Below are 24,821 nucleotides of genomic sequence, written 5' to 3' on the forward strand. Positions count from 1 at the left end.
AAATGAGAAAACATTGTAGGAGGCTGCACAGTATTTTGCAAGAGAATGCTGTATTTGGAATTGAAATTCTACCCCTTACTTGCTATCTGTGTGACCTTGGACAAGTCATCATTTAGCCTCTCTGAACCTCAGTTTCCTCCTCTTTAATATGGAGGGAACTCCAGATTTAGTCTGAGATCATGAGTTCAATCCTACCCCTACCCTGGTGTGACTCAGTCTAGTCACAAAAACTTTCCTCAGCCTCAGTTTCCTCATTCTGTAAAATGAGGAGTTAACCTTGATGGCCTCTAAGGTCCCTTCCAGTGCTCAAACTACAATCTTATGAAGGCATGACAAGCCCACAACCCACAACTCGACCCATACAACATCACCCCAGCTCCTCTAACTCCAAGAGGACAGTTCTTGGCCTCCACCTCTGTGGTGGTGTGAAGGAGGTTCTGCTGGAATGTTCTCTGGAGACTTAAGAGGTCCAGAGTCCTGTCATTTCCTGGACTTGGTGATGGAAGAATTAGAGAAAGTTGTCTTTCTCCCTCCTCCCTACTCCCCCACCCCATATCAAGTGACTCTTTTAAAACACACAGACCCTCCTAAGCTTAGCCACTGGCATCTCTGATGTTTGAGCAGCAAATCTGAGCTGCTGATCAAGGGCGGGGATTTCTTTACCGGATTAGGGCTAATTCCCTGAGAACTAGACCCACCTGAAGGTGGGAGAGCAGCCCAAATATCTCCCTGGCTTTGTTCCCACCATGCTGACCATGTCCTCCATGATGGTTGGGTGGGGATGCTTTTGTTGATGGGAAGGAATCTGAAATTAATTTCTCTTCCTCCTCCTCCTGCAGGTGAATTTCCGAGGTTCCAGGAATGGTCGGAGTTGTTGGGCTGAGAGAACTCATGTCGAGAAGCGCCTCTCAGTGGTGATTGGCCTTTTGGTACTGGGGTTGTTGGCATCCCTGGCAGTCTTGGCCTTTCAGTACAAAACTAGTAAGTGCCATCTGAGCCAGCCCCAACCCTGCACTCGCCCCTTTCTTCCTTTCTCTTGGCTGAAACAAACCTCAGGATACAGAGGAAAGAGGACTTGGATTCAAATTCCGCTTCTGATGCTTACTATACATGTGACCTTGACAAACCCTTTAAGGTCTCTGGGACTCAGTTTCCTCTTCTATAAAATGGAAGTTTTATCTTTCAAGGTTCCTTTTAGCTCTAAGCTGATGTTTCTGTAGCTAGATGACTCAATGGATAGAACCCTGACCTTGGATTCAGTAGGACCTGAATTCAAATTTGGCTTCTGACATTTGACACTTATAAGCTATGTGACCTTGGCAAGTAACTTAATCCTGATTGTCTCACATCTAGGGCCATCTTTAGTCATCCTGATTCATATCTGGTCACAGGACTCAGATGACTGGAGGAGAAAGTGAGGCTAGTGACTTAGCACAGCCCTTTCTCCCCCCCACCCACCCAATTCAATTCTCGTGCTTGTGGCATTACTTCCCTGATGTGATAGTCTTCATGAACAAAAGGACTAGATTTGGGATTTATTTGATATGGAGAACTTCCAGATGAGGAAAATACCTGTGCAGATATAGGTTTGGTACCTTCTCTGGGAGAGTTATCTATGGCCCTGAAAGTTTATGTGCTTTGCTGAGCATCACACAGAAATAAGCAGGTTTTAAATGTCAAGAGTAACTGGGCATAAATGATTATGGTCTTAGAACTGGAGATTTTTTTGGTTGATATTTTATTTTATTTTTCCAATTAAATGTTATAAAAGTTATAAAAGTTTGAACATTCATCTATTTGCTATTTATAAGTTACACATTTTTCTACCATGCCTTGCCCCTCTACCCCCCCCAGTAACAGTCATGTAAAAGTTGTACATGTTCATTTGTGTTTAACATGTTTACCTATTGGTCATTTTGTGTATGAGGAATTAGATTAAAGGAAAAAAAAGAAAACCATAGGATAGGAAGGAAAAACATACAAGAAGTTTTTAAGAAATGAACAAAGTATCATTTCAGATTTTGTGGGGGGAGTTGTTTGGTTTGGTTTTCCTCTAGATGTGGATGGTGTCATCCATAACAGGTCTCCCAGGGTTGTCCTAGATTTTTGAACTTCTAAGAGGAACTTCATCCATCATAGTTGATCAAATAACGTTGTTATTGATATATACAATGTTCTCTTGGTTCTGCTCCCTTCTCTCAGCATCAGTTCCTGTAATTCTTTCCATGGCTTCTCTAGAGTCCAACCATTCATGGTTTCTTACTTTCTTTTTTTTTTTTTTTAAGGTTTTTGCAAGGCAAATGGGGTTAAATGGCTTGCCCAAGGCCACATAGCTAGGTAATTATTAAGTGTCTGAGACCGGATTTGAACCCAGGTACTCCTGACTCCAGGTCCGGTGCTCTATCCACTGTGGCACCTAGCTGCCCCATTCATGGTTTCTTATAGAAGAATAATATTCCATAGTATTCATGTACCATAACTTGTTCAATTGATGAGCATCCCTTCAATATCCAATTCTCTGCCACTTTAAAAAAAAGCTGCTATAAATATTTTTGAACATGTGGGACTTTTTCCATTTTTTATGTTGGAGAAGCCATTTTACTAGACCACCTTCCTCAAGGTCACACAGAATTTGAACTCAGGTCTTTCTGACTCCAGAGCCAGCAGTCTTTCTTTTAAAAATCTACTTCTGGATTTAAATCCCAATTCTTCCACTGACTATCAGAAAGAATCTGGGCAAATGGTTTAATTCTTGTGAGTGTCAGTTCCTGGCAAGAAAACTCTTCTTGCCAATCCCAATCATTACTAACCGACCCTGCTTTTATCTTGAGAATTGCCTGGGTCAGGGAGGGTTAAGTGACTTGACTAGGGTCATATTGCCAGAATCAGTCAGTCAGTAAACATTTATTAAGGTGCCAGACATTATGCTAAGCCCTAGGGCTACAAAAAAAAAAAAGCAAAATACAGTCCTTGCTTTCATAACAAGGAAGACAACAAGGAAATAGTTATGTACAAATACATTATATATAGGATCAATAGAATTAAATTAACAGAAGGAAGACTTAAGAGGGATTGGGAGAAGTGGGAAGAAAGTGGGATTTTGGGTTCGACTTGAAGGAAACTGGGAAGCAGAGATGAGGAGGGAGATGATTCTAGGCATGGACCAGAGAAAATGCCAGTCAGGAGATGGAGTAGCAGAACTGACCTCAGAACCAGAGGTAGTCAGAGACCGGATCTGACCTCAGAATCTCTCTCTTAGTTCTTAGTTATTTATCAAGGCTCAACACACCACAGCCAGGGGTCAGGCACAACCTGAGCAGTTGTGCTTTCTTGTCAGTTAACTCAGTGAGAAAGATGCCCCAGTTCTCCTGGCCAACCAAACTGGTTACCCAGTGAGAGTTGGCACCAGTCATGTCTGAGCAAACATCAAGTCCGTCATAGCAAATCCTCTGATTATCCTTGAGATCTCCACCTATGAGTTATGTCTGGGCACCTCCATACATATTTGTTCACATTTCAGATGAGTCCTCCCTGGTGTGGTCTACAGGTACCTTTGCAAACATGAGCAGCAAAAGAAAGAGTAGGTTGTTTCCAAAGATTATCTCAAACTCTTCAGAAAGTGACTCACTGTGGTCAGTGCTTAGGGAAGGGAGGGAGAGGAAGAGGAGCTGGGGGGGTTGTCTGGGAGGTCTGGGTCTTTCTGGCTGCCAAGGCCATCTGTGTGTGTCAGCAGGCAAACAAGTGCTTTCTCTGATAAGGGAGTGAATGAATGCGAAGGAGAACAGACAGAAACAGAGAAAGAAAACAAGACCTAGAGAGGAGAGAGACAGAGACAGAGACAGACCAGAGAGAGATGAAAGGAGAGAGAGGAGGAGGAGGAGAGGGAGAAAAAGAGGAGACCAACAGAGAAGAGAGGAGAGAAAGAAAAGAGGGAGAGAAGGAGGGAGGGAGACAGGGAGGGAAGGGTGGGAGAAAGAGAGAGAGAGAGAGAGAGAGAGAGAGAGAGAATATGAGAATACCATAATGCAGTGGAAAAGACTTGCCTCTGCATCACTCTAATTGAATGACCTTGGGCAATTCACTTCCCTTCTGACCCTCATCTGTAACATGGAGATAAGAATTATCCTCCAAGGAATGTTTGAAGAAAACGTTTTGTAAACTAAAAAGTAATGGGAACCATTAGTATTATTCCCCAGACCAAGTCTGATCCTTAAAATTAAACCTAGAAAGCTATTTTCCTGCTGCTAGCTGTGTTTCTGCCTGGAAATGCCTCCTGTTGCCATCAGATGTTAATAAGCTCACAAGTCACCTTTTGGAGCCCTATGCACTGTAATTACAAAGGGAGATGAGGCCAACACCTGCCAGTGAGAGGTCACTAGTCCTTATTCCTCGAGGAGTTGTTGCTTCCACCCTCTGCTGCTTCCAAGCACAAATAGCCAGCATCTGATGTTGTTAACAGGATGTCAGAGTTATAAGAGATCTTATTGAGTCAAATATATACCCTTCATAACCTCCCTGACAAATGGCTGTACATTCTCTATATTCAAACAGTTTCTCATCTGGTGATGTGGAACTCACCATCCATCAAGAGAGCCCATTCTATTATAGGACACATACCTCTAATTGTTAGGAAGTTGTTCCCAATATTGAACTTAAATTAACCTTCCCACTATTTTGGATTATTACAGAATCAAAGGTTTATTAACTGGAAGTGATTTTAGAGGATAGGTAATCTAACTTCCTCATTTTTCAATTGAAATTAAATAACTTGCCTAATAATACACAAGAAATAAGTAGAGAAGGCAGGATTTGCATTCAGTTCTTTGACCTTAAAAATCAAAGCCCACAATGTCTTGATACCTGTTTTATAGGTGGAGAAACTGAGATTTGAGGTCATGTGATTTGCTGCTGGTCATATACTGAAAGAAAAATACACCAAAGACCCAGCCCTCTTGGAGTATAATAGTCTTGGAGGATCAGATATGAATAGCTAACAGCAAACCCAGATTTGTGTTTGAATCCAAGATTAGTCTTGTACTATCCAAGTCTAGTACTCTTTCATGCCATGCTGCTTCTCAAGAAACCTGTCTGCATTTTCCCCCATAGATGAACATTCATTATTAAGGACTTTTGTTGGTTCGGGATGGGGGAAACTACCTCCAGAGTCATCCCACTCTACTTTTGGATATCTCCACTTGTTAGAAACATTTCCTAACATCAAACCTAAATGTGCCTTTGCAACTCCCACTTATTGTTCCCAGATCTGTCCTCAAGACAAATGGACAAGGCTAATTCCTTTTCCATGTGATAGCCTATGAAATACTTGAGAATAGCTCTTATATCTCCCCTGAGTCCTCTCTTCAGTTCCTTTAATAGGTCCTCAAATCTACATTATGTCAACATCAATGACTCACTGCTCTGAATTCTTAAGAGGAAAACTAAGGAGAGAGAGAAAAGGATTATAAATTTAAGATTACAGATTTAAACTTAGATGGGACCTTTGAGGCTATTGAGTCTAGCCCCCTCATTTAATGTGCCTCACAAAACTGAGGAACAGAGGGTTTAATGATAGCCAGCATAAGAAGTGGAATTTGAACCTAGGTTCTCCTAATTCTAAGCCCCAAAACAACCAATTTGCTAGCTTGGTAGTCCTGAACATTATACATGATAGGACAAGGAAGAGAGAAAGACAGACCACTTGTGTGCCAAGCCTCCATCTTTAACCAGGCTATAACTCCTTTCTAAGTTGCTATCTACAACATACTATGTGTGTGTGTGTGTGTGTGTGTGTGTGTGTGTGTGTGTGTGTGTGTGTGTGTGTATGTATATATATCCTCCCAAATAATAAACTTAGATTTGCCCATAAGACCATGTAAGACCTTGGTCCAATATGCAGAAAAAGAAGAAAGTATTATAGCAATAGCTGCCTGAATAATTAGGAGATAAAAGTTTATTGGCTATGCTCATCAAATTTCTTAGATAAGATCAGTTGATCAGATTAGCTTCTCTTTGAAGATAGGTAAGGGGGAGGGCTGAAATTTCATTGGATTTAGAGTTGGCAAGGACTTTAGCCTCTATCTAGTCTAGTTCTCATTTTTATAGAGGTGAAAATAGACTCAAAAAAGGGAAAGTGACTTGTCTGTGATTTTACAATCAATTAAAAAAATAAGATAAATACTTATTGCCTGACAGGCAAGATTTGAACTCAGATTTTCCCTATTCCAAATCTAACATTTTATCTACTGAGCTCCCTAGTTAGTGGTGACAATGTGTTCTTATGCCTCCAATGGCTTTGTTCCTTCATTTCATCTGTTATATTCCTATCCATTCTTTAAAACCCAAGTATGTATTCATTTTCACAGTCAATAGGAGAATTCTCCTTCAGCCTTCAAAGTAGTTTTGTAATTTTCTAATTTTTTTTCATAATCATTATTATCTTATCTCATTTAATTTTCACATCAACCCTGTTATGTTGGTGCTTTTATCATTCTCATTTTATAAATAGGGAAACTGAGGCAGGCAGAAGTGAAGCAATTTGCCCAGGGTAATAGCTAGTGAATGCCAAAAGCAGAATTTGATCTTAGGTCTTCGTGACTCCCAGTCCACCACTCTGACTCCCCTGCTGCCCATATAATACTGTGTATTATAGTAGTCTGTGTTATATTGAGAAGCAATGTAGTTTAGTGGATTGAGTGAGGACTTAGAGTCAGGAAGATCTGAGTCTTCTCTACTTACAATCTATTCATCAATTTGATAATAAAAATTTCTCGGGTATTAACTATGTGACAGTGAACCACAATGAAAAAGGCCCTGTCTTCAAATGAGCTTGCTTTCTAGCTACAAAGTATTGTATTTCCCCATGTATAAGACACACCCTTTTCCAAAAAATTTGGGGACTAAAAACTGGAAGCCCCTTATACAGTAGTTGTGATTTTTTTTCTTGCATTTCCTGCTTTTTGGTATCCTTGCGTGCATTGTTTCATATTTATTACCGATACATTAGGTAATGTTTTACCATGTTCTGCCCAGAAATGGCTCAGAAAAGATTTTCATCCAGTGCTGAACTCAAGTTCAGAGTGATCCAGTTTGCAAAAGTGAATGGCAGTCATGCTGTGTATCATCAGTTTGGTCCTCCTCCTACTGACAAAACAATGCAAGACTGGAAGCAGAAACCCTCCTGAAAATGCCGTGGCAGAAGACAGCCATGAGAGGCGAGGCAGCCAAATAGCCTGATTTAAAGAGGGGATTGAAGAGCAAAGGCCAAGTGGAATTCCTGTGTCCACCAAGATGGTCCAGCAGGAAGCAAGAAGAGTTGTTGAGGAGAAAGAAGTTACTCTGTGTGACCTTGAGCAAGTTACTTAACCCCATTGCCTTAAATAAATAAAAAAAAAATTAAAAAGAAAAGAAAAAGAAGCTACTGATTTTAAAGGCAGATACAAATGGTGTTTCAGGTTCATGAAACGGAATGGACTAAGCATGCATCCAGGCACCAGACTTGTATGCCACTTAACCCTATTGCTTTGGAAAAAAATAAAAACAAACAAACAAATTAATAAATGAAAGATGCCTGAATGCTAGGAGCAGAAAGTCCTTGAATTTCATGATGAATAAAATGAATTCAATAACTTTATGAAATACATTTTTTCAAATTTCAGGCCCCAAAATTAAGGTGCATCTTATACAAGGAGAAATATTAATAATCATTTGTCAAATGAAACTATACCCAATGATTAGGACACTGCCTATCACATAATAGGTCCTTAATAAAAGTTTATTGAACAATTGATTATCCTGCAGCATCCTCCACAGCCTCTCATTGACCTCTTGTTGCCCTTCTAGGACCCCCTACTCTGTGCCTAAGTGAAGCTTGCATCTCAGTGACCAGCTCCATCCTGAGCTCCTTGGACCAAACAGTGGACCCCTGCCAAGACTTCTTCAGCTATGCCTGTGGGGGCTGGATAAAGGCCAATCCTGTGCCTGATGGCCACTCCCGATGGGGGACCTTCAACAACCTCTGGGAGCACAACCAAGCCATCATGAAGCATCTGCTGGGTGAGTACTTCTGAGCATCAGGGGAGGGGGGACGGTAGGACAAGAGAGAGGAGTCAAACCATAAAAAGATACAAGAATCGGGCTACTTCTGCACTCTAGTCAACTATCATTTATGCCTTGAGGCAACTAGGTGGGGCAGTGGCTAAATCATAGGGCCTTGAGTCAGGAAAACCTGAGTTCAAATATGGCCTCAGACGCTATTTGTAAGACCATGGGCAAGTCCCTTAATCTCTATCTACCCCAGTTCTGTAAAATGGCTATGGCAAGAGCCCCTACCTCCCAGGGTTGTTTTGAGGGTAAAATGAGATAATAGTTAATTGTAGCATTGTCTTCACATAGTAAGTAATGAAAAGGACTTCTCTTTGGCTTAAGTTCACATAGAAAATAAGGGAAGAGGGACTTTATTACCAGTAAAAGAGAGGGTATTGAGTAGTCTGGGAAAACTTTACTAATGAATTTGGATATCCTGTCCATTGTTCCCTCTAATTTTTAAAAAAAGAAAATAAGTTTTGCACATAGCTATCTAACCTTGAGATATCTCAAACAAGGGGCAAACTTCAGCTGGCCCCTTACTCTTTTTTTTTAAATTTGTTTTTATTAAAGTTGTTATTTGAGTTTTACAATTTCCTCCCCCAATCTTACTTCCCTCCCCCTACCCCCACAGAAAGCAATCTGTCAGTCTTTACTTTGTTTCCATGTTGTACCTTGATCCAAATTGGGTGTGATGAGAGAGAAATCATATCCTTTAAAGAAGAGACAATAAGTCTAAGAGATAACAAGATAATAAGATATGTTTTTTTCTAAATTAAAGGGAATAGTCCTTGAACTTTGTTCAAACTCCACATCTCCTTATCTGGATACAGATTGGCCCCTTACTCTTTTGAATCACTTTAATTGTGAGAGAGTTATTCCCAACCTCAAGCCTAAATCATCCTCACTGCAAAATAGAAAATGGTGGGAAGGTCACTGGACTGACAGGCAGCAGACCTGAGTTAGGGCACCTTTTCCACCAATTTGCTGAGTAACATGGACAAATCAGTATCTCTGAGCCTCAGTTTTATCATATATAAATAAGGGGATTTGTGAATGGATAATCCCTTCCCAGTCATTGATTCTCTGAGTTCTAAGTAGATGACTATCTTAATGTATCTATGCAGTATAAAGACATAGGGGATCATTGTTCAGTGTTGTAATTAAATCAAAATCTCCATCTCATCCCTACCCTTTGCCTCTCTGATTGGAAGGTTAGACCATGAACTCCAAATCTCCCTTTAAGGAGAGAGTCCAGCCCAGACATCATTGCTTACTTGGTTGGGCCACTTTGGTACTTCTCTGTCTGACTTCTCCCCTTCCCTCTCCCTGCCTTTCATCTTCCTCTTGTATATTGTCTTTCTTCATTAGACTATAACTTCCTTGAGGGCAGGGACTTGCTTTACCTTTTTGTATATGAACCCCCAGCACTTAGCTTAGTATATGGTGAATAGTAGCTGCTTAATATGTGTTTATTGACTATTGCCAAATAGAACAAAGTTAATAGGATAGCACATTGAATGTTCTGCCCAATTTGTTATTGTGCTACATGGTAATGACTCACAAATGGTAGGTCATTCATATACCTTGCAATACTGTTATATGGCACTTTTTTTTTCTTTTCGACTTTATTATTCAGTGTCTGAATCATCATCACTGGGGCATTTTCTCTGATAGAGTGATGTACGATGTAGGTGTTCATTCTCATTCTCTCTCTTTCTCTATCTCTCTCTCTGTCTGTCTCTCAAAAACAGGGCCTCATGAATGAGGAAACAAACTCAAGGAGTTTGGGGATGTTACCCTTGATCCTAGTGTCCCTGCTAGAGTCAGGACCAAGCTGGAAACTCAGTCCTATGTTCCCTTTTTCCATACTAAATAACTGCCACCTAGTGATTAATGAGTGATTGCTAAGGACAAGTCACTGTAGATATCTATCACTTCCTTCTTCTAGGTATCTATTTCCTCCTCTCTGAAGAGGAAGCAGTTGGACCAGATGTATAGTATGGTCTGAGCTAATTCTAAATGAGGGATTCTTATCTTGGGACCTTTGAATATTATTTTTGTTGATCTTTTAAATATATTTTCATCTTCCTCTTGTGTTAGATTATAAGATTCTTTAGGGCAGGGATTATCTTTCAATATAATTGTTTTCTTTTTCAATTTATTATTATACATTTTAAAAACAGTCTTCTGAAGGGGTTCATAGGCTTCATATGCCTCCATATGGGTCAATGACCTAAAAAAGATTACGAATAGACTAAATCCTATGATATTCTGAATCCAAATTCCCACCTGTTGGCCAGTAAGGTATGTTCATTAATTATAGGTCAAGGAAAAGTGGATATTAAAATGGAGTGGCTTTGTGTCTGTCTTCCCTGAGCCACTCTCCCAGCTTGGGTTTGGCTGAGCTGGGCAAAAGGAAGAGAGCTAAGCTGTGAAGAGATGGACAGATTAGTTTTGTGGTTACCATTCAGTTGCACCAGTTACATCTGCATACCACATGGGGCTTTTAAAGTTTGCAAAGTGATTTACATCTCTATCTCATTTGATCCTTACTACAGCCCTGGGAGAGAGACTCTGTTAGGCCATGTTATAAAAAGAGTTCCATACAGGAAAGGTTGGGAAGTTGTTAGCAAGGGAGCTATTGTCCCTCTCTCTGTGCTTAGAAGAAAAAGGGGGAGGGGGGATGGATAGCCTAGTGAAAGATAGATCAGCCAAAGTTCTCATCTTCTTTCAATAGAAAGACTTGGGATCAACAGAGCAGACATACAAAAGTCCTTATTAAGCACTTACTGTGGACATATAAAATGAAAAGAATGATAGACCCTGCCCTCAAGGAGCTTCCATTCTAATGAGGAAAACCAAACCCAAAAGAAAACTAAAGAGCAGGGGGTACCTTAGTGTGACCTTGCACATGTGTAAATTTCAGTTTGTTTCTTTTTTTTGTAAAAATGAGTATTGTAGTATTTGTTCTATTTACTTCACAGGGTTTTTGTAAAGAAAAGTGCTTTGTAGAGACTAATGTGCTGAAGAAATGGGAATTATTTTTATTAAGTGTAGCTATTGGTTGGGATGCTAACAATATTGTAGATATAAGGTCTGGGTCCTCAAGCAAAATTCTCAAGGGCACTTTGCCCTTTATTAACATAAAATAAATCTGGCTATGTAACTTTATCAAGTCAGCTTCTTTCACTATATATTAGTTTGGTTGAATTTTTTCTTTTCTATTAAAAAATACTTTTTATTATAAGGGATGGCTGGGAAGAGAATGAAAGAAGATATAAGTAAAGTAAAAACATCGGGCATGCTTGGGAAAAACTTAGGCCTCTGGGGATCTGAACTGTGTCCATCATATTGAAAACAAACATTCCAGACTGGACAGAAACAAAGCTCTAGTGTTACTCTTGTTGGCAGTTGGGCCCAGCCACACTGGATGACACTGAGTAGAATTAATAACAGATCCATTCAGGATGAGCCTATAGTGACAGCTCCTGACCTAGGGCTTCACTGTCTCCCAGGGATTATTTTATTTCCTTGGAAAGGGAATGGTGAGAGATTTTGTATTTTTAAAAATTACATTGAGTAAAAAAAGTAAAATTCTTCTTTCTTCCTAGACCAAAAACTTACTGGAAAGGAAAAATAGTCCATTCAGCCTCATTGAATTTTAGTTAGAGGGAGCCTTAGAATATGGAATGTCGGATCAGAAAGAGCCTTTAGAACACAGGATCTTGGGATGAAGAAAGAATAGGAAACATCACATCAAGTACGAGTCTTAGAACATAAGATGCCACAGCATAAAATATCAGAATTAGGAAGGATCTTAGACTGTCCAAACAAGAAACCTCTGAATATAGAATGTCAGAGATGAAAAGAGGAGAGCTGAAAAGAAATCTAGAACATAAGATGCCAGAGTTGAAAGGAACCTTAGAATATAGGATGGCAGAGTGGAAAAGAGCATTGGAACTTGAGGGTTTTTAGAACATAAAATGTCATAGCTTTAGGGGCCATAGAATGTAGAATATTAGATGGAGCATAGAATGTCAGAGGTGGGAGGGACCTCAGAACACAGAATGTCAGGGGTGGGAGGGTCCTTAGAACATAGATGAGAGAACTGGGAGGGATCTTACAACACAGATGCCAGAGCTGGGAGAGAGATCCCTTGGAACAGAGAATATCAGAGCTGGTCTTAGAATATAAAATGTCAGGACTGGGAGGGACCCTCAAACATAAGCCTTCAGAGCAGGAAACATCTGAACAGAGAATCTAAGAGCTCAAAGGAGCCTTGAGGATCCTCTAATCCAGCCCCCCTTCGTTTCTAGTTGAGGATCTTGGAGAGTAGTAGAGAAAGAAAGTGACTTCCCAGAGATCTCAGAGATGATGGAGGCAATCGGGACTAATAGCCACAATTCCTCATTCACCAGGCCAGTTTTCTTTCTGCCTCCCTTCTTCTACTATGTTCTGGAATGCTATCCTGGAGTCCTGTTTTTGGTCAGAAACAGTAAGATACAGAGACACAAAGAGACAGGCAGACAGACAGTTGTGTGCATGCGTGCACGCACGAGCACACGCGCGCACACACACACACACACACACACACACACACACACACACACAAGAAATTGGTAGAGCAGGTTCTATCATAGGCTAATCCCGGAGGGAAATCCCTGGTGCCCAGTCAAGCAGGACTCTGTTGAGGTTGTGCCCTCTGCATTCTGCTATAAGACATAGTAAATAGTAAAGGAGCTTTCTGAGCTGCCCAGAGAACTGTTCACAGTTGACCATGAAAACAGTTGCTGTTTGTCCATAGAATTCATGTCAGGGTTGCCGGCCAGGTAGTTATTTAGCTACGAGACAGCCAAGAGTTAGCAGAAAAGCTTCTTCCTCCCAGTAGACTTTGACCCTGTCTTAGTATAAGAACCCTGAACTTGGGAGTCAAGTCCTGGTCCCACCCATTGTTGCTGGGTGCCTATAGGGAAGCACTTTCCCTCTCTGATTCTCAACCATCTCATCTGTCCAGTAGAGAATAATAGTCTGCACCTTGTCTAGCTTATAGGGTCATGGTGAGAAAAGAGAAAAGCCAATATGGCCTGGTTATATGATGATTGGTACTATGGATTGGCAGCCATAACAGTCTCAGAGTAGGGATATTTCTATTTTCCTTGGAAACTAGGTCATGAAGCAGTGGGCTTAGAATTGGGAAAGACCTGAATTCAAATCCTACCTCAGACATTTACTAACTGTGTGAACTTGGGGCAAGTCACTGAAGCTTTGCCTCAGTTTCTATCATAAAATGAGAAAGTTGAAGTCATTGACCTCTAAGGTCACTTCCAGCTCTAAATCTATGATCCTCTGATTCCTTAGTAGTTTTGTAACCTGTGAAACACTTTAAAAATGGAAGTGTGCGGTTTTTCTCTTAACCTCTGCCTTCATTGGAATCTGTCATCCATTGGGAGCCTATCCCAGGGGTCTTCTTGTGGGTGTTTCTCATGCCAGAAAAGCAACAAATATATTTGAATGTGATTTATTCCACTTTGAAGCTGGGGCCAAAATGAAGTGACCAGGATGGCCTGTCCATGTGGTCTCTGTATTTAGAGGAAGAAGGTGGAACTTCAAGGGAGCAGCTGCAGATAGAATGAGTTAGAAAAACCTGAGTTTTCCCCATCCTGATCCTTACTAGCAAGACAGTTCTCCATGTGGAGCCTCAACTTTCTCATATATAAAATGGGCCTCTTTTTTCAAACATGGTCAAACATATCACATGGTCATTATAAGGCAGGCATTTCAGCGATAGTTCATGGGAGAATAATAATCCTCAGCTACAGAGGAGGAGAGTGTGACTGTGAGTCGGTTTCAGAGTACAATCAGCCCATCTCATGGATGAAATTAGACTAGGAAGACCCTGCTACAATCACCAGTAGGAGAGGAGGACCTAGAAGACCTGATTTCCAATTCTGACCCTGTTATTTCCTGATTATGCGACATTCCCAAGTAACCTCCCTTCTCAGGGTCTCAATTTCCTCATCTGAAAAAGGAAGGGATTGGAGGAGAGGTAACTTGTTCTGGTGAATGGACTGTTGGCATTGGAGTCAGGAAGACCTGAATTTGAATCCTTACACAGGATTCATAGACACATGACTGAGCAAATTATTTCACTTCTTTGGGAGACATTTTTCTCTTCTGTGAAATGAAGATTGGACATAAAAAACCACAAATTCCTTTCAGCTCTAAATCTATAATTTGATGGCAAGAGAATCTTTAAGGTTCCTTTAAGTTCTGACATTCTAAGTTCCTGCCTTTCTCTGATCTAAGTTCCCTCCCATATATGACATTCTATGTTCTAAGATCTCTTTTTTCTGACTTTCTCTGATCTAAGATCCCTACTATTACTAATATTTTATATATACCAAGTTTCCTCATATTTCTGACATTCTGTGTTCTAAGATCCCTCCTATTTCTGACTTTCTATGTTCTAAGGTCCCTCCTATTTCTGTCTTTCTTTGTTCTCAGGTCTTTTCCAGCTCTAACATTCTTTGTTCTAAGTTCCTTCTCAACTTTTATATTTTGTATTTTAAGGTTCCTTCTCTTTCTGATATTTGATGTTCAAAAAGCCCTCTCAGTTCTGACATTCAGTGTTCTAAGGCTCCTCCCAGCTCTAACATTCTGTTACAAGGTTCACATTCTAGATTCTCAGGTCTCCTTCGAGCCAACTTAAACTTTTCAGTTCTGACATATTTTCTAAGACCTCCTTTAATTCTAATATTTTATAATTTTGTGACTCATTTAATCTTAGGAATCCAGTTATTTACTACCTGGAACCAGGATTTATCCTCTCCTTTTTCAGTCTCCTCTGCCAAGTTCAGATTAAAAAATTGGAAAATAATATAATCGTTGTTTTTACTGTTTTAAAGATAGCAATCATATTACCTGTAATTATTCTTCTCTCCATGTTAGATAATCAATTTAATTTCTGGTTCTTTCAGTTGATCCTCAGGTCTCCAGGCCCTTCTTCACTGTCCTGATTAATTATCGAAATCTCTCTAATTTATTCAAACCCTATTATTATAGTGTTATAATATTTTAGATGTGGTTTGACCAGGGCAAAGAACAACAGATCTCTGCTCCTGAGCATTAAAGTTCAAAATCCCCATTTTACAGATGAGGAAACAGAGGCCGGAAGAGAAGTGGCTTGGATTGAACCACAGATTGATTGACTCTGGATCCATTGCTCTGGCCACTAGACTACAGCTGCCTCCCTTAAGACAGGAAAACTTAGTAGAAGTAATCATATTTAAAAAAAATTCAATCCAGCTCTGTAGTTCCATTGAAGTAGCAAACTTGAGCTGATCCTTCCCATCCTAGGTCTAAGTCTACTTCTTTCCCCTCCATCACTTCCTCGAATCCTGGGCTTCTAGATGCAGAGGCCAAGTAGCTCTTCTAGTAGCTGGCATTTATACTGATATTTATTATACTAGTATACTATTTATACTATATAATGCTACACTTTATGCTGGTTTTCCAGTCTGACCCTTACATCAGCCCTCCAGAGGTAAGTTCCTCCATTATCCCTATTCAACAGATGAGAAAACTGGGACTGAGAGAAATAACATAACTTAACAGTGGTCAGTCCCTCTGCGTCCAAGTGGCAGTGGCCAGTTAGAATCCTATGGTCCTTGGTGTACAAACCCAAGTCTGCATCTGCCTTCTGCTGGGACTTTCTGGTGCATCAGACTCCTCCCCAAGCTTTGTTGTGCTGATACATTTGGAGGGGGAATGGAAGTCATAATGGGAAGGGGGGGTCCAGTCTCCCAAACCTGGTAATTTACTGGAACTTTGGGAGGTCTGCTTAGGACTGGGCTCACCATTCTTTCCAATCCTTTGTTTGAGTCTCTTATCTCCAGTGACCTTCCTCTGGTCACTGAGGGAGGGTGAGGGCGGGGGCCCCAACCTGGCTCCGGGTTTTCTGGCATAGACTCCAGCCCCTCCCTTCCCCCCAACCACCACCACAACCTTGGCACTGAGGATCTAAACTGGAGCCAGATGTTGAGCTGGGGAAGCCTCTGCTTCCTGGGGGCCCTGTGGTATTTGACCCCGTACTCTGGGTTGGACCTTCAGCCTCCTATCTTTGCAAAAAGTAGGGGGAGGAGGAGCAGATTCTGAGCTGATGCTGAGGAGGGGTTCCCATAGAAACGCAGGTTTCTCTATGTGACTCGCCTGTGGTACCTCTTCTCCTCCCCCTCCCTTCTCCCAGCTGCTTTCTCACTCTCAAACAAGTCTTGTGCTGAAAAGCCAGGCTGCTTTCTCTCTGGCTTGGATCCCTGGGAAGTCCCCCTCTGCCTGTCCTCTTCCCCTCACCCTCTCCTCTACCTCCTCTTCTCCCCTACTTTATCCAAACACTTCAACTTCTCTTCCTATTTTTTACCCCTGATCCTCCCTTGTTCTTTTCTCCCTCTTCTCTCTCCCCTATCCTTTCCCTATTTCACTTTCCCTTTCTCTTTTCTACTCCTACCCCTCCCTCTTTCTACTCCCCATCTTTTTTCTTTTTCTTTTTTTTTTTTTTTTAGATTTTGCAAGGCACTGGGGTTCAGTGGCTTGCCCAAGGCCACACGACTAGGTAATTATTAAGTGTCTGAGGCTGAATTTGAACCCAAGTACTCCTGACTCCAAGGCCGGTGCTCTATCCACTGCACCACCTAGCCGCCCCTCTGCTCCCCATCTTTAGACATCTTTTTTTTTCTTTCTCCCTCCCCACTCTTCTGACTTTCCCTCTTATCTCATTTCTTATCCCTATTTTCTTCCTCTTTTCTTCTTATTCCCCCTGCTCCATTTTTGTACCTTCTTTCCCTTCTGTATTCTATTTATCCTCCTCTGTTCTTTTCCCCTCCTATACTATCTTCCTCTCCTCTTTCCTTTACTTACTTCATGCCTACTCTCCTCTTCATCTTATTTACTTTGTTCTTTTCTTCATTTCCCTCTCTTTCCCCTCCTCCTCTTTCTCCTTCCTCTCTTTCTTTTGCACTCTCTTTCCCCTTCTTCCTCATTCCCTCTCCCTCCTCTTCCATCCCCTTTTCTTTTCATTCTCATCTCTGTTATCTTTTTCTTTTCCTCTTCTTATGGCAAAGAAAACCACTGCCTTTTCCAGAAGGCTTTTTCTTCCTTCCCAGACTTTTTAAAGTATTCTGTAAACCTTAAATCATTTTAGAATTGTAAATTGTTTTTTCTACCACTCCATTCTTAGCTATTCTTCATAATCTCTTATGGTAGAAAAGCATGTCTCAGTGCTACAGTGTGAAATTTATTATTTACAAAAGCAATTCAGATGATTAAATAAAGTCAGCATCAATGTAGTAAAAGTTGACACACCATAGCCTTATTTCATACAAATTAAATATAGATTATTGAGCTAGAAATGCACCATAACATGCAGGAATAGGGAGAAAACTTAGAATATAGACTATCATAGATGGGTAAGACCTTAGAACTCAAAATATCAGAGCTGGGAAGAGACTTAGAACACGTAATGTCAAAGCTGGGAGGGATTTTAAAACACAGAACCTCTAGCATTGACAGTCTGCGCTATAGTAGTCTGCACTTGCAGATACTTTCAAGTTCTGACTTCCTACATTCCAAGTGCCTTACTAGCTCTAACCTTGTGTTCCAAGGTCTGTCTCCTATTTTGGATATTCTATTTTCTAAAATTCTATGATCTCTCTGAACCCAGACATGTCATGCCCCAACAGTCTTCTCCCTTCTAGTTGTCTTGAATTTTGAAATTCTACATCCTAAGTTTCCTTCTGCATAGATACACTTTGTGTTCTAAGGATTCTTACAGGCCTGACAGTGTTTTTAACATTATGTGTTCTAAAGTCCCTTACAGCTTAAACACTGATTGTATGAAACCGATCCTAGCACAATAGGCGTTAGCAGGGAATTGCTTTTATCAGAACACTCCATGTCTGAAAATTTAACTGGGAAAAAAAAAGACAGTAAAATGGGATGTCATCCTATCCAGGTTACTAAGGAGAACCATAAAGAAACCGCATGGATTTTGTATAAGGGTAACTAAAAACCCAAAGGAAGGAATGAAACAAGATGCAGTTTACAAGGAAGAAAAAGGGAAATGGAAAACAAGTCTTTAAATAGCCTATGTACCTGAAGAGGATAAAGTGAGATGGGAAATTAATTAGTAATGAATGAGACTTTGAGGAGTTTATGTGAGCTACAACCTTAAATAGAAAAAATATGAGCTAGGAGCTGAAAATTAGAACAGACTTACATATTCCCTAATCCCTTCTCCCTCTCTTCACCTCTTCTCTCCTCCAAATGAGAAGATTTTGAGGAAGAATGGAAACACTAAATGCCTTCTTATGCCTAAAGGTTCCCAAGCCTAAATTGTACAGGGAATGAGAAAATAAGCATTTCTAAGGGACCTATTATGGTCAGGCTCTGTGCTATGGTTTTATAAATATTATCTCAATCCTCACAATAGAGAAGGAAGGTGCTGCTATTATTATCCTTACTTTACAGTTGAAGAAACTGAGGCAATCAGAAATTGGGTGACTTGTCCAGGATTACACTGCTAGTAAATGTCTATAGTCAGATTTAAACTCAAGCCTTCTTGACTCCAGACCCAGAGTTCTAGCCACTGTGCTACCACCATTTGTCTCCTTTGGCAGAAGAAATTATGGCAGCAGCTAGGTTAACTTGATTCAGCTGTAATCTGAGGGAAGGGTAGAGGAGGGGGATGTGCTTCAGACCTCCCTTCTAGCGAATAGGGAGAGACACAGGTTGCTGTTATGGATTATCAGGGAGTCTGCCCTTTTCAGAGCACACCATGTCTCTGAAATTTTAATTGACAAACTAAATAAAATGGGGTGATGACCTAGCCAGGTTACTAACAAGGAATACAAAGAAAAAGCATGGATGTGCAGGGATAAGAACTAAAATGATGAATTATGAGTGAGGACATCTGGATCTTCAAATCTTACCTCTGCTTCTTAATCATGTGTGACCTTGGGTGGTCATTTCCTTACACTGGTCCAAAATTTACTCATCTATAAAAAATCAAGGGACTGGATTAGACTCTAATAAATATAATAAAATTTTAAAATGAAAAATCCAGTCTTTGCTCACGGGTTGTACAGAAATAGGTAGTTGGGCCAGTAGGCCAAATCAAATGATCTCTAATTCATCTTCCTGTTCTGATATTCTATAATCTAAGCTCCTTTCTAGTTCTGAAAGTCTTTGTTTTCAGGGACCTCCCAACTCTGGCATTATGGTTCTAAGGTCTGCTCTAGTCCTAATATTCTGCATCCCAAGGTCCACTCTATTCTGTCCCACCAATTCTGTCAGAGCTCCCTGTTAGTTCTGACTTCCAAGTCCTCTTCTGGCTCAAACAGCCCAAGTTTTAAGATGACTTTCAGCCTCAAAAGCCCAAGGAAGGTGCTGCTATTATTATCCTTACCTTACAGTTGAGGACACTGAGGCAGTCAGAAATTGAGTGACTTGTCCAGGATTACACTGAGAGTTTCTGAGAGTTTGGTCCAAGAAGAGTAAAATCTCCCCAATTGGGATCCCAGCTTTAACTGCCTCTTGTTTGTTTGTTTTGTTTTGTTTTGTTTTGTTTTTGCAGAAAATGCCACCGCCAGCACCAATGAGGCTGAACGCAAGGCCCAGCAGTATTACCAGGCCTGTATGAATGAGTCTAAGATCGAGGAGCTAAGGGCAAAGCCTCTGATTGCTTTGATTGAGAAGGTAGGGTTTCCCTGCCCTCTGGTTTGGCTTGGCTGCCTCTTGTCCTCCCTTCATCTCTCTCCCCAGTCCTACCATATCCAGGCCTCTCAGGAGGCTCCCTTTCTTTTTATTAACAGTTATCAACAAACACAAGCTTTCCCCAGGATAAAAACTTTAAAAAGAATTTTAGAGTGTATAAGCCATTTATAAGGCAGTCACAAGGATGCCCAGGGTTTTGGGGGATCACCTTTGCAGGTAGGGAGCTTGCACTTTAGGATCAGAGACGAGAGATGCTTCTTGACTAGAAGAGATCGCTGAAGCTGTTGAGCCCAATCTCTTGTTTTGACAGCTGAGGAAACTGAGGCCCAGGGGAATGAAATTTGCAGTGATTTTTTTTCCCCCGTTCTTTCTACACTGCCTCCGCTTCTCACTTTAATCTGATGCAGGGTAGCATGTTTTTTGAACAGGAAATTCTCAAAGTCGCTACTTCCTTTTCCTCGAAGGGTATATGCATGAAAGACAGATGGTCTTGGCCCAGGATTAGAGAGATACCTTCTCTGTGTGTGGGGCTCCCCAGTGGCCTCTCCCCTCCCCCTCAGGAAGGAGGTAGGGGGCCATTTAGCATTCCTTCTAATCTTCTTCCCTGTGACATCACAGTGGGCAAGCTGAGCTGGAAAGTGATGAGCTGCTAACAAAGGCGCAGGCACAGGACGAAAGACTTTGAATGCTGTACCTCCCAGCTCTGACATTCTATGTTCTAAGGGCTCTCCCAGCTCTGACGTCCCAGGTTCTAGGGCCCTTCCTGGTCCTGGGTTCTAAGGACACTCCCAGCTCTAAAACCCCGAGTTCTAGGGGTCTCCCAGCTCTGACATTCTGTGTTCTAAGGGCCCTCCCAGCTCTGACATCCTGTGTATATTCCTTAGAAGAAAAATATAAACAGTCACTTTTTATTTCTCCAAAATTTGACTCATGACCATCACACAAGTTTATTATACTGATGCCCTCTATCCACCTTGTTACTGAATTTCATTGTCTCTCTTATTCCCATTTAACTTGAGGGACTTGAGTCTTGCAATAAGAAGACACTTGATTTTAAACTCTGGCTTTGACTTTTACTGACTGTGTAACTGGGCAAGTCCCTTTGTGAGCCTAAGTTTTCTTATCTGTAAAATGAGAATCCTAATCCCAGGGCTATGGCAATAGGCGCCATTACTGTTGTTGCTCCACTGTGATTAAACAGAGACTTTCATTAGCTCCTCAAATTCCTTATCTCTATTCTCTCTCCTCTCCTATAGCTTGGTGGCTGGAACATCACAGGTCCATGGGACAAGGACAATTTCCAGGAGACTCTGCAGGTGGTCACTGCTCACTATCGAACTTCCCCTTTCTTCTCTGTCTACGTCAGTGCTGACTCAAAGAACTCTAACAGCAATGTGATTCAGGTGAGTTCTACCCCGGGTCCATTTGGGCTCCTAACTTCTGAATTGTTTAAAGACATCCTATGTAGCTGAAAACATCTGGGCAGTTTGCCTCTTACCTGCCCAGAACATCTGTGCGCCCCTCCCTTTCTCCCAACCATTGCTAGTTCTTTCCTTTTTCAAATGAGAACACTGAGGTCCAAAGAGAAGAGCCTCCAAGAAACCCATATGCAGTGCTCTATCCCCAACCTCATGATTCAGTTGGACAATGTTTTATGTCTTTTTTCATTATACTATTTATTTTAACATTTAATTTTTAACACTTTGAGTTTCCAATTCTCTCTGTCCCTCTATCTCCTACTCTACTGATTGAGAAGGCAAGCAATATGGCATCAATTATACAGGTGAAATCATGTAAAAATATTTTCATATTAGTCATATTGCAGACAGCAACTTGAAAAAGCAAGAAAAAATAATGTAAGTGGGAAAATATGCTTCAACCTACACTAAAATGTCATCAGTTCTCTCTCTGGAGATGATTTCTCATCATGAGTCCTTTGGAATTGCCTAGGATTGTTGTATTGATTAGAATTGTTAAGTCTTCAACAGTTGATCATCATACAGTATTGCTGTTACTGTGTATACTGTTCTCCCCACATATGCTCACTTCACTTTTCATCAGTTTATGAAAGTCTTCCCATATTTTTTCGAGACTGTCTCCCTTATCATTTCTTACAGCACATTCCAACAGTATTCCATCACAAGTTTGTTCATCCATTCCTCAATTAGTGGGCATTCCCCTAATTTGTAACCACCACAAAAAGAACTGTTATAAATATTTTTCTACATATAGGTAGGTCCTTTGCCCTTGTCTTTGAGTTTCTTGGACTATAGACTATAGTAGTAGTAGTGGTGTTCTTGGGTCAAAGGATATGCACAACTTCATAGTAGTTTGGGTATAGCTCCAAAGTGTTCCCTAGAATAGTTGGATCAGTTCACAACTTTACCAATAGTGCATTAGTGTTTCTATTTTTTCCATATCCCCTCTAGCATTTGAATTTTCCTTTTCTGTCTTGCTTGTTTTAATTTTCATTTCTCTAATCAGTGTTGATTTAGAGCATTTTTCATGTGAATATTGAGAGCATTGATTTCTGCTGAAAACTGTCTGTTCATATCCTTTGTCCTTTTATCAATCGAGGAATGGCTTTTATTTTTATAAATATGAGTCATGTCTCTGTATATTTGAGAAATGAGATAGGTATGGCCTCTGTTCTTGATGATTTTTTTCTTATGTTTTCTTCCAGGTGGACCAGTCTGGTTTAGGCTTACCTTCAAGAGATTATTATCTGAATAAGACAGAAAATGAGAAGGTGAGTATCACTGATCAGATAAATATCCTTCGTGGTCCCAGATCACCTTCTCCAGGTACAAGGATCTCATCTTTCCCCTCCCTTCCTTTCTTCCTCCTCTTTCCCTTTCTTCCCCTCCCCTCCTATAGGCCCTTTTTACTGAGCCCATCCCCACCAGAGAGTTTTGGAAGCTAGTAAAGAGCAAAAATGACATTTGACTGATGGTAGTTCAGCAGTAAAACCCCTAAGCCTCTCCTGAACAAGTCACATGAGTGCAGGAGATAAATGGGCTTCCTCTCTGTTACAGTGGGAGATGCCCCTGGGCAGAGAGCTATGCCAAACATGCCTGCCTAGCATGGGAAAGAAAAATAAATGATTTTTGAATGAATAAATGAATGCTTGAGTGTTAAAATTCATTCTATAAATGAAACTAGTCATAAATCAAGTTTAATTTATCTCATCAAGACAATGTTAAATGATTAAATTAATAATAAAATACATTTTGGGGGGGTAAAAGATCTGTTGGTTTTAGGGGATTGCAAAATCAACAGTATAAGATGGTCACCAAAAATAACCTCTTGGGTTGCATTTAGAGACATCGCGTCTGGAGCTGATTGGCGAAGTTAACGTTTTGTTGTCCTCTCCCTTGGTCAAACAGTGACTATATCTGGAAGGCTGTCCTTCTCCCACTTTAGGAAGGACTTGTATAGGTTAGAGAGTAAAGGAGGACAGTATCCAGAATCTTGAAAGATCTAGAATCCAGGCTGGACAAGGATCTTTGAAAGCAGAGGTTCATTTTAATATATGTGTATATATATATATATACATATATATATATATATATATATATATATATGTATATATATATATGTCTTTTTGATTTCTGTATTTTAATATAATTGATTTTCTTTATAATTCTATGCATTTTATGTTATGCATCTAAAAACATTATTCTGAGGAAAAGCTCTTAGGCTTCCCCAAACTGTCAGAGGAAATCATGACACAGAAGAGGCTGTTGTTGTTCAGTCATTTCAGTCACGCCCAACTCTACTGACTCCATTTGGAGTTTTCTAGGCAAAGATACTGAAGTAGTCTGCCATTTCCTTCTCCAACTCATTTATAGATGAGGAAACTGAGGCAGACGGAGTTAAGCAACTCACCCACGGTGATAAAGTTCTTGAGTGACTGAGGTCAGATTTGAACTCAGATCTTTCTGATTTTTGGCATTCTAGCTGCCCCAAAATTTATTAAAGACCCACAAGATGTTAAAGATCCCTGATTTAAAAGAACTAGATGTTAACCTGGATGTTTGCCTTGGAGAAAAGGAGATCTGAAGGGTGGGAGGTAGGATACGTCCATCAGCCATCCATATATCCATCCATCTTTGAACTGTCATAGGATGAGCCCCTGGCTTTTGTTTTACTTGACCTCAGAAGACTGGGTGCTGATTGGAGAGAGACAGATTTAGACAAGGTCAGGAAAACCTTTCCCAGCGGTCCTCATTTTGAGCAGAGGCAGAGGTGGGCAGAATCAACTGTCCAGTGTGTTGTCTGATTCCCTTTCCAGCTCTGAAGTTCTGGGATTATGTGAAAGAACAGAATCAAGTGGGGTTTCAACACTGGAGGGCCACATCATTCTTTCAATGGTCGGCAAGCATTTATTGAGTGCCTACTGTGTGTACTTCACTGTTCATGATACTGGAGTGAAAGTTGATAACATGATGGGTGAAACACAGTCTAATAGGACTGTGTACACCAATAAATAAAATGTAAGGTAGACCACAATAGGATAAATTCATAAGAAGAGTACAAAATACCATAGGATTGGAAAAATGAGCAATCATTTCCAGGGTGTGAGGACCAGGGAAGACATCATAAGCAAGGTCCCCAGGGAAAGGAATCCCAGTATTCCAGGGGCCAGATGAGACACATATTTTGGGACATGACCTATTCAGGAATTTGCTTTTTATATACATATTCTTTAAATGTTTTTCTACAAGGGTTTTGTTTTTCTTTTTCCAATGGCATAGGAAATAGAAGAAAAAGAAAATTTTTTTAAAATAATGGGAATCTTGATCTAAAACTAGAGAGGACCCCAGAAATTGTTATCTTAGGTCCTCATTTTACTTTTGAGGAAATGGCCCAGAGTTGGGAAGCTGACTTAATTAAGCCCACTCTCCCACAGAGTTAATGACCAAGGTAGGACAGAGCTCACATTCCTGTTCTTTCCATCCACTGCCCCT

General features: G+C 40.6%; 1 protein-coding gene across 4 annotated transcripts in view; it reads left to right on the forward strand.

The window, feature by feature from the left end:
• ECE1 (endothelin converting enzyme 1) overlaps window positions 1-24,821 on the forward strand; it is a 178,397-nt gene that overhangs the window by 106,005 nt on the left and 47,571 nt on the right. For all 4 annotated transcript variants that reach the window (XM_074218208.1, XM_074218209.1, XM_074218207.1 and 1 more), the window contains 5 exons: window positions 840-981; window positions 7,840-8,052; window positions 19,712-19,833; window positions 21,108-21,254; window positions 22,535-22,600. In XM_074218208.1, coding sequence (XP_074074309.1) covers window positions 840-981; window positions 7,840-8,052; window positions 19,712-19,833; window positions 21,108-21,254; window positions 22,535-22,600 — 690 coding nt within the window. The remainder of the gene's footprint in view (window positions 1-839; window positions 982-7,839; window positions 8,053-19,711; window positions 19,834-21,107; window positions 21,255-22,534; window positions 22,601-24,821) is intronic.

The sequence above is a fragment of the Macrotis lagotis genome, chromosome 1 (assembly GCF_037893015.1).
Source record: "Macrotis lagotis isolate mMagLag1 chromosome 1, bilby.v1.9.chrom.fasta, whole genome shotgun sequence".
Lineage (NCBI taxonomy): Eukaryota > Metazoa > Chordata > Mammalia > Peramelemorphia > Peramelidae > Macrotis > Macrotis lagotis.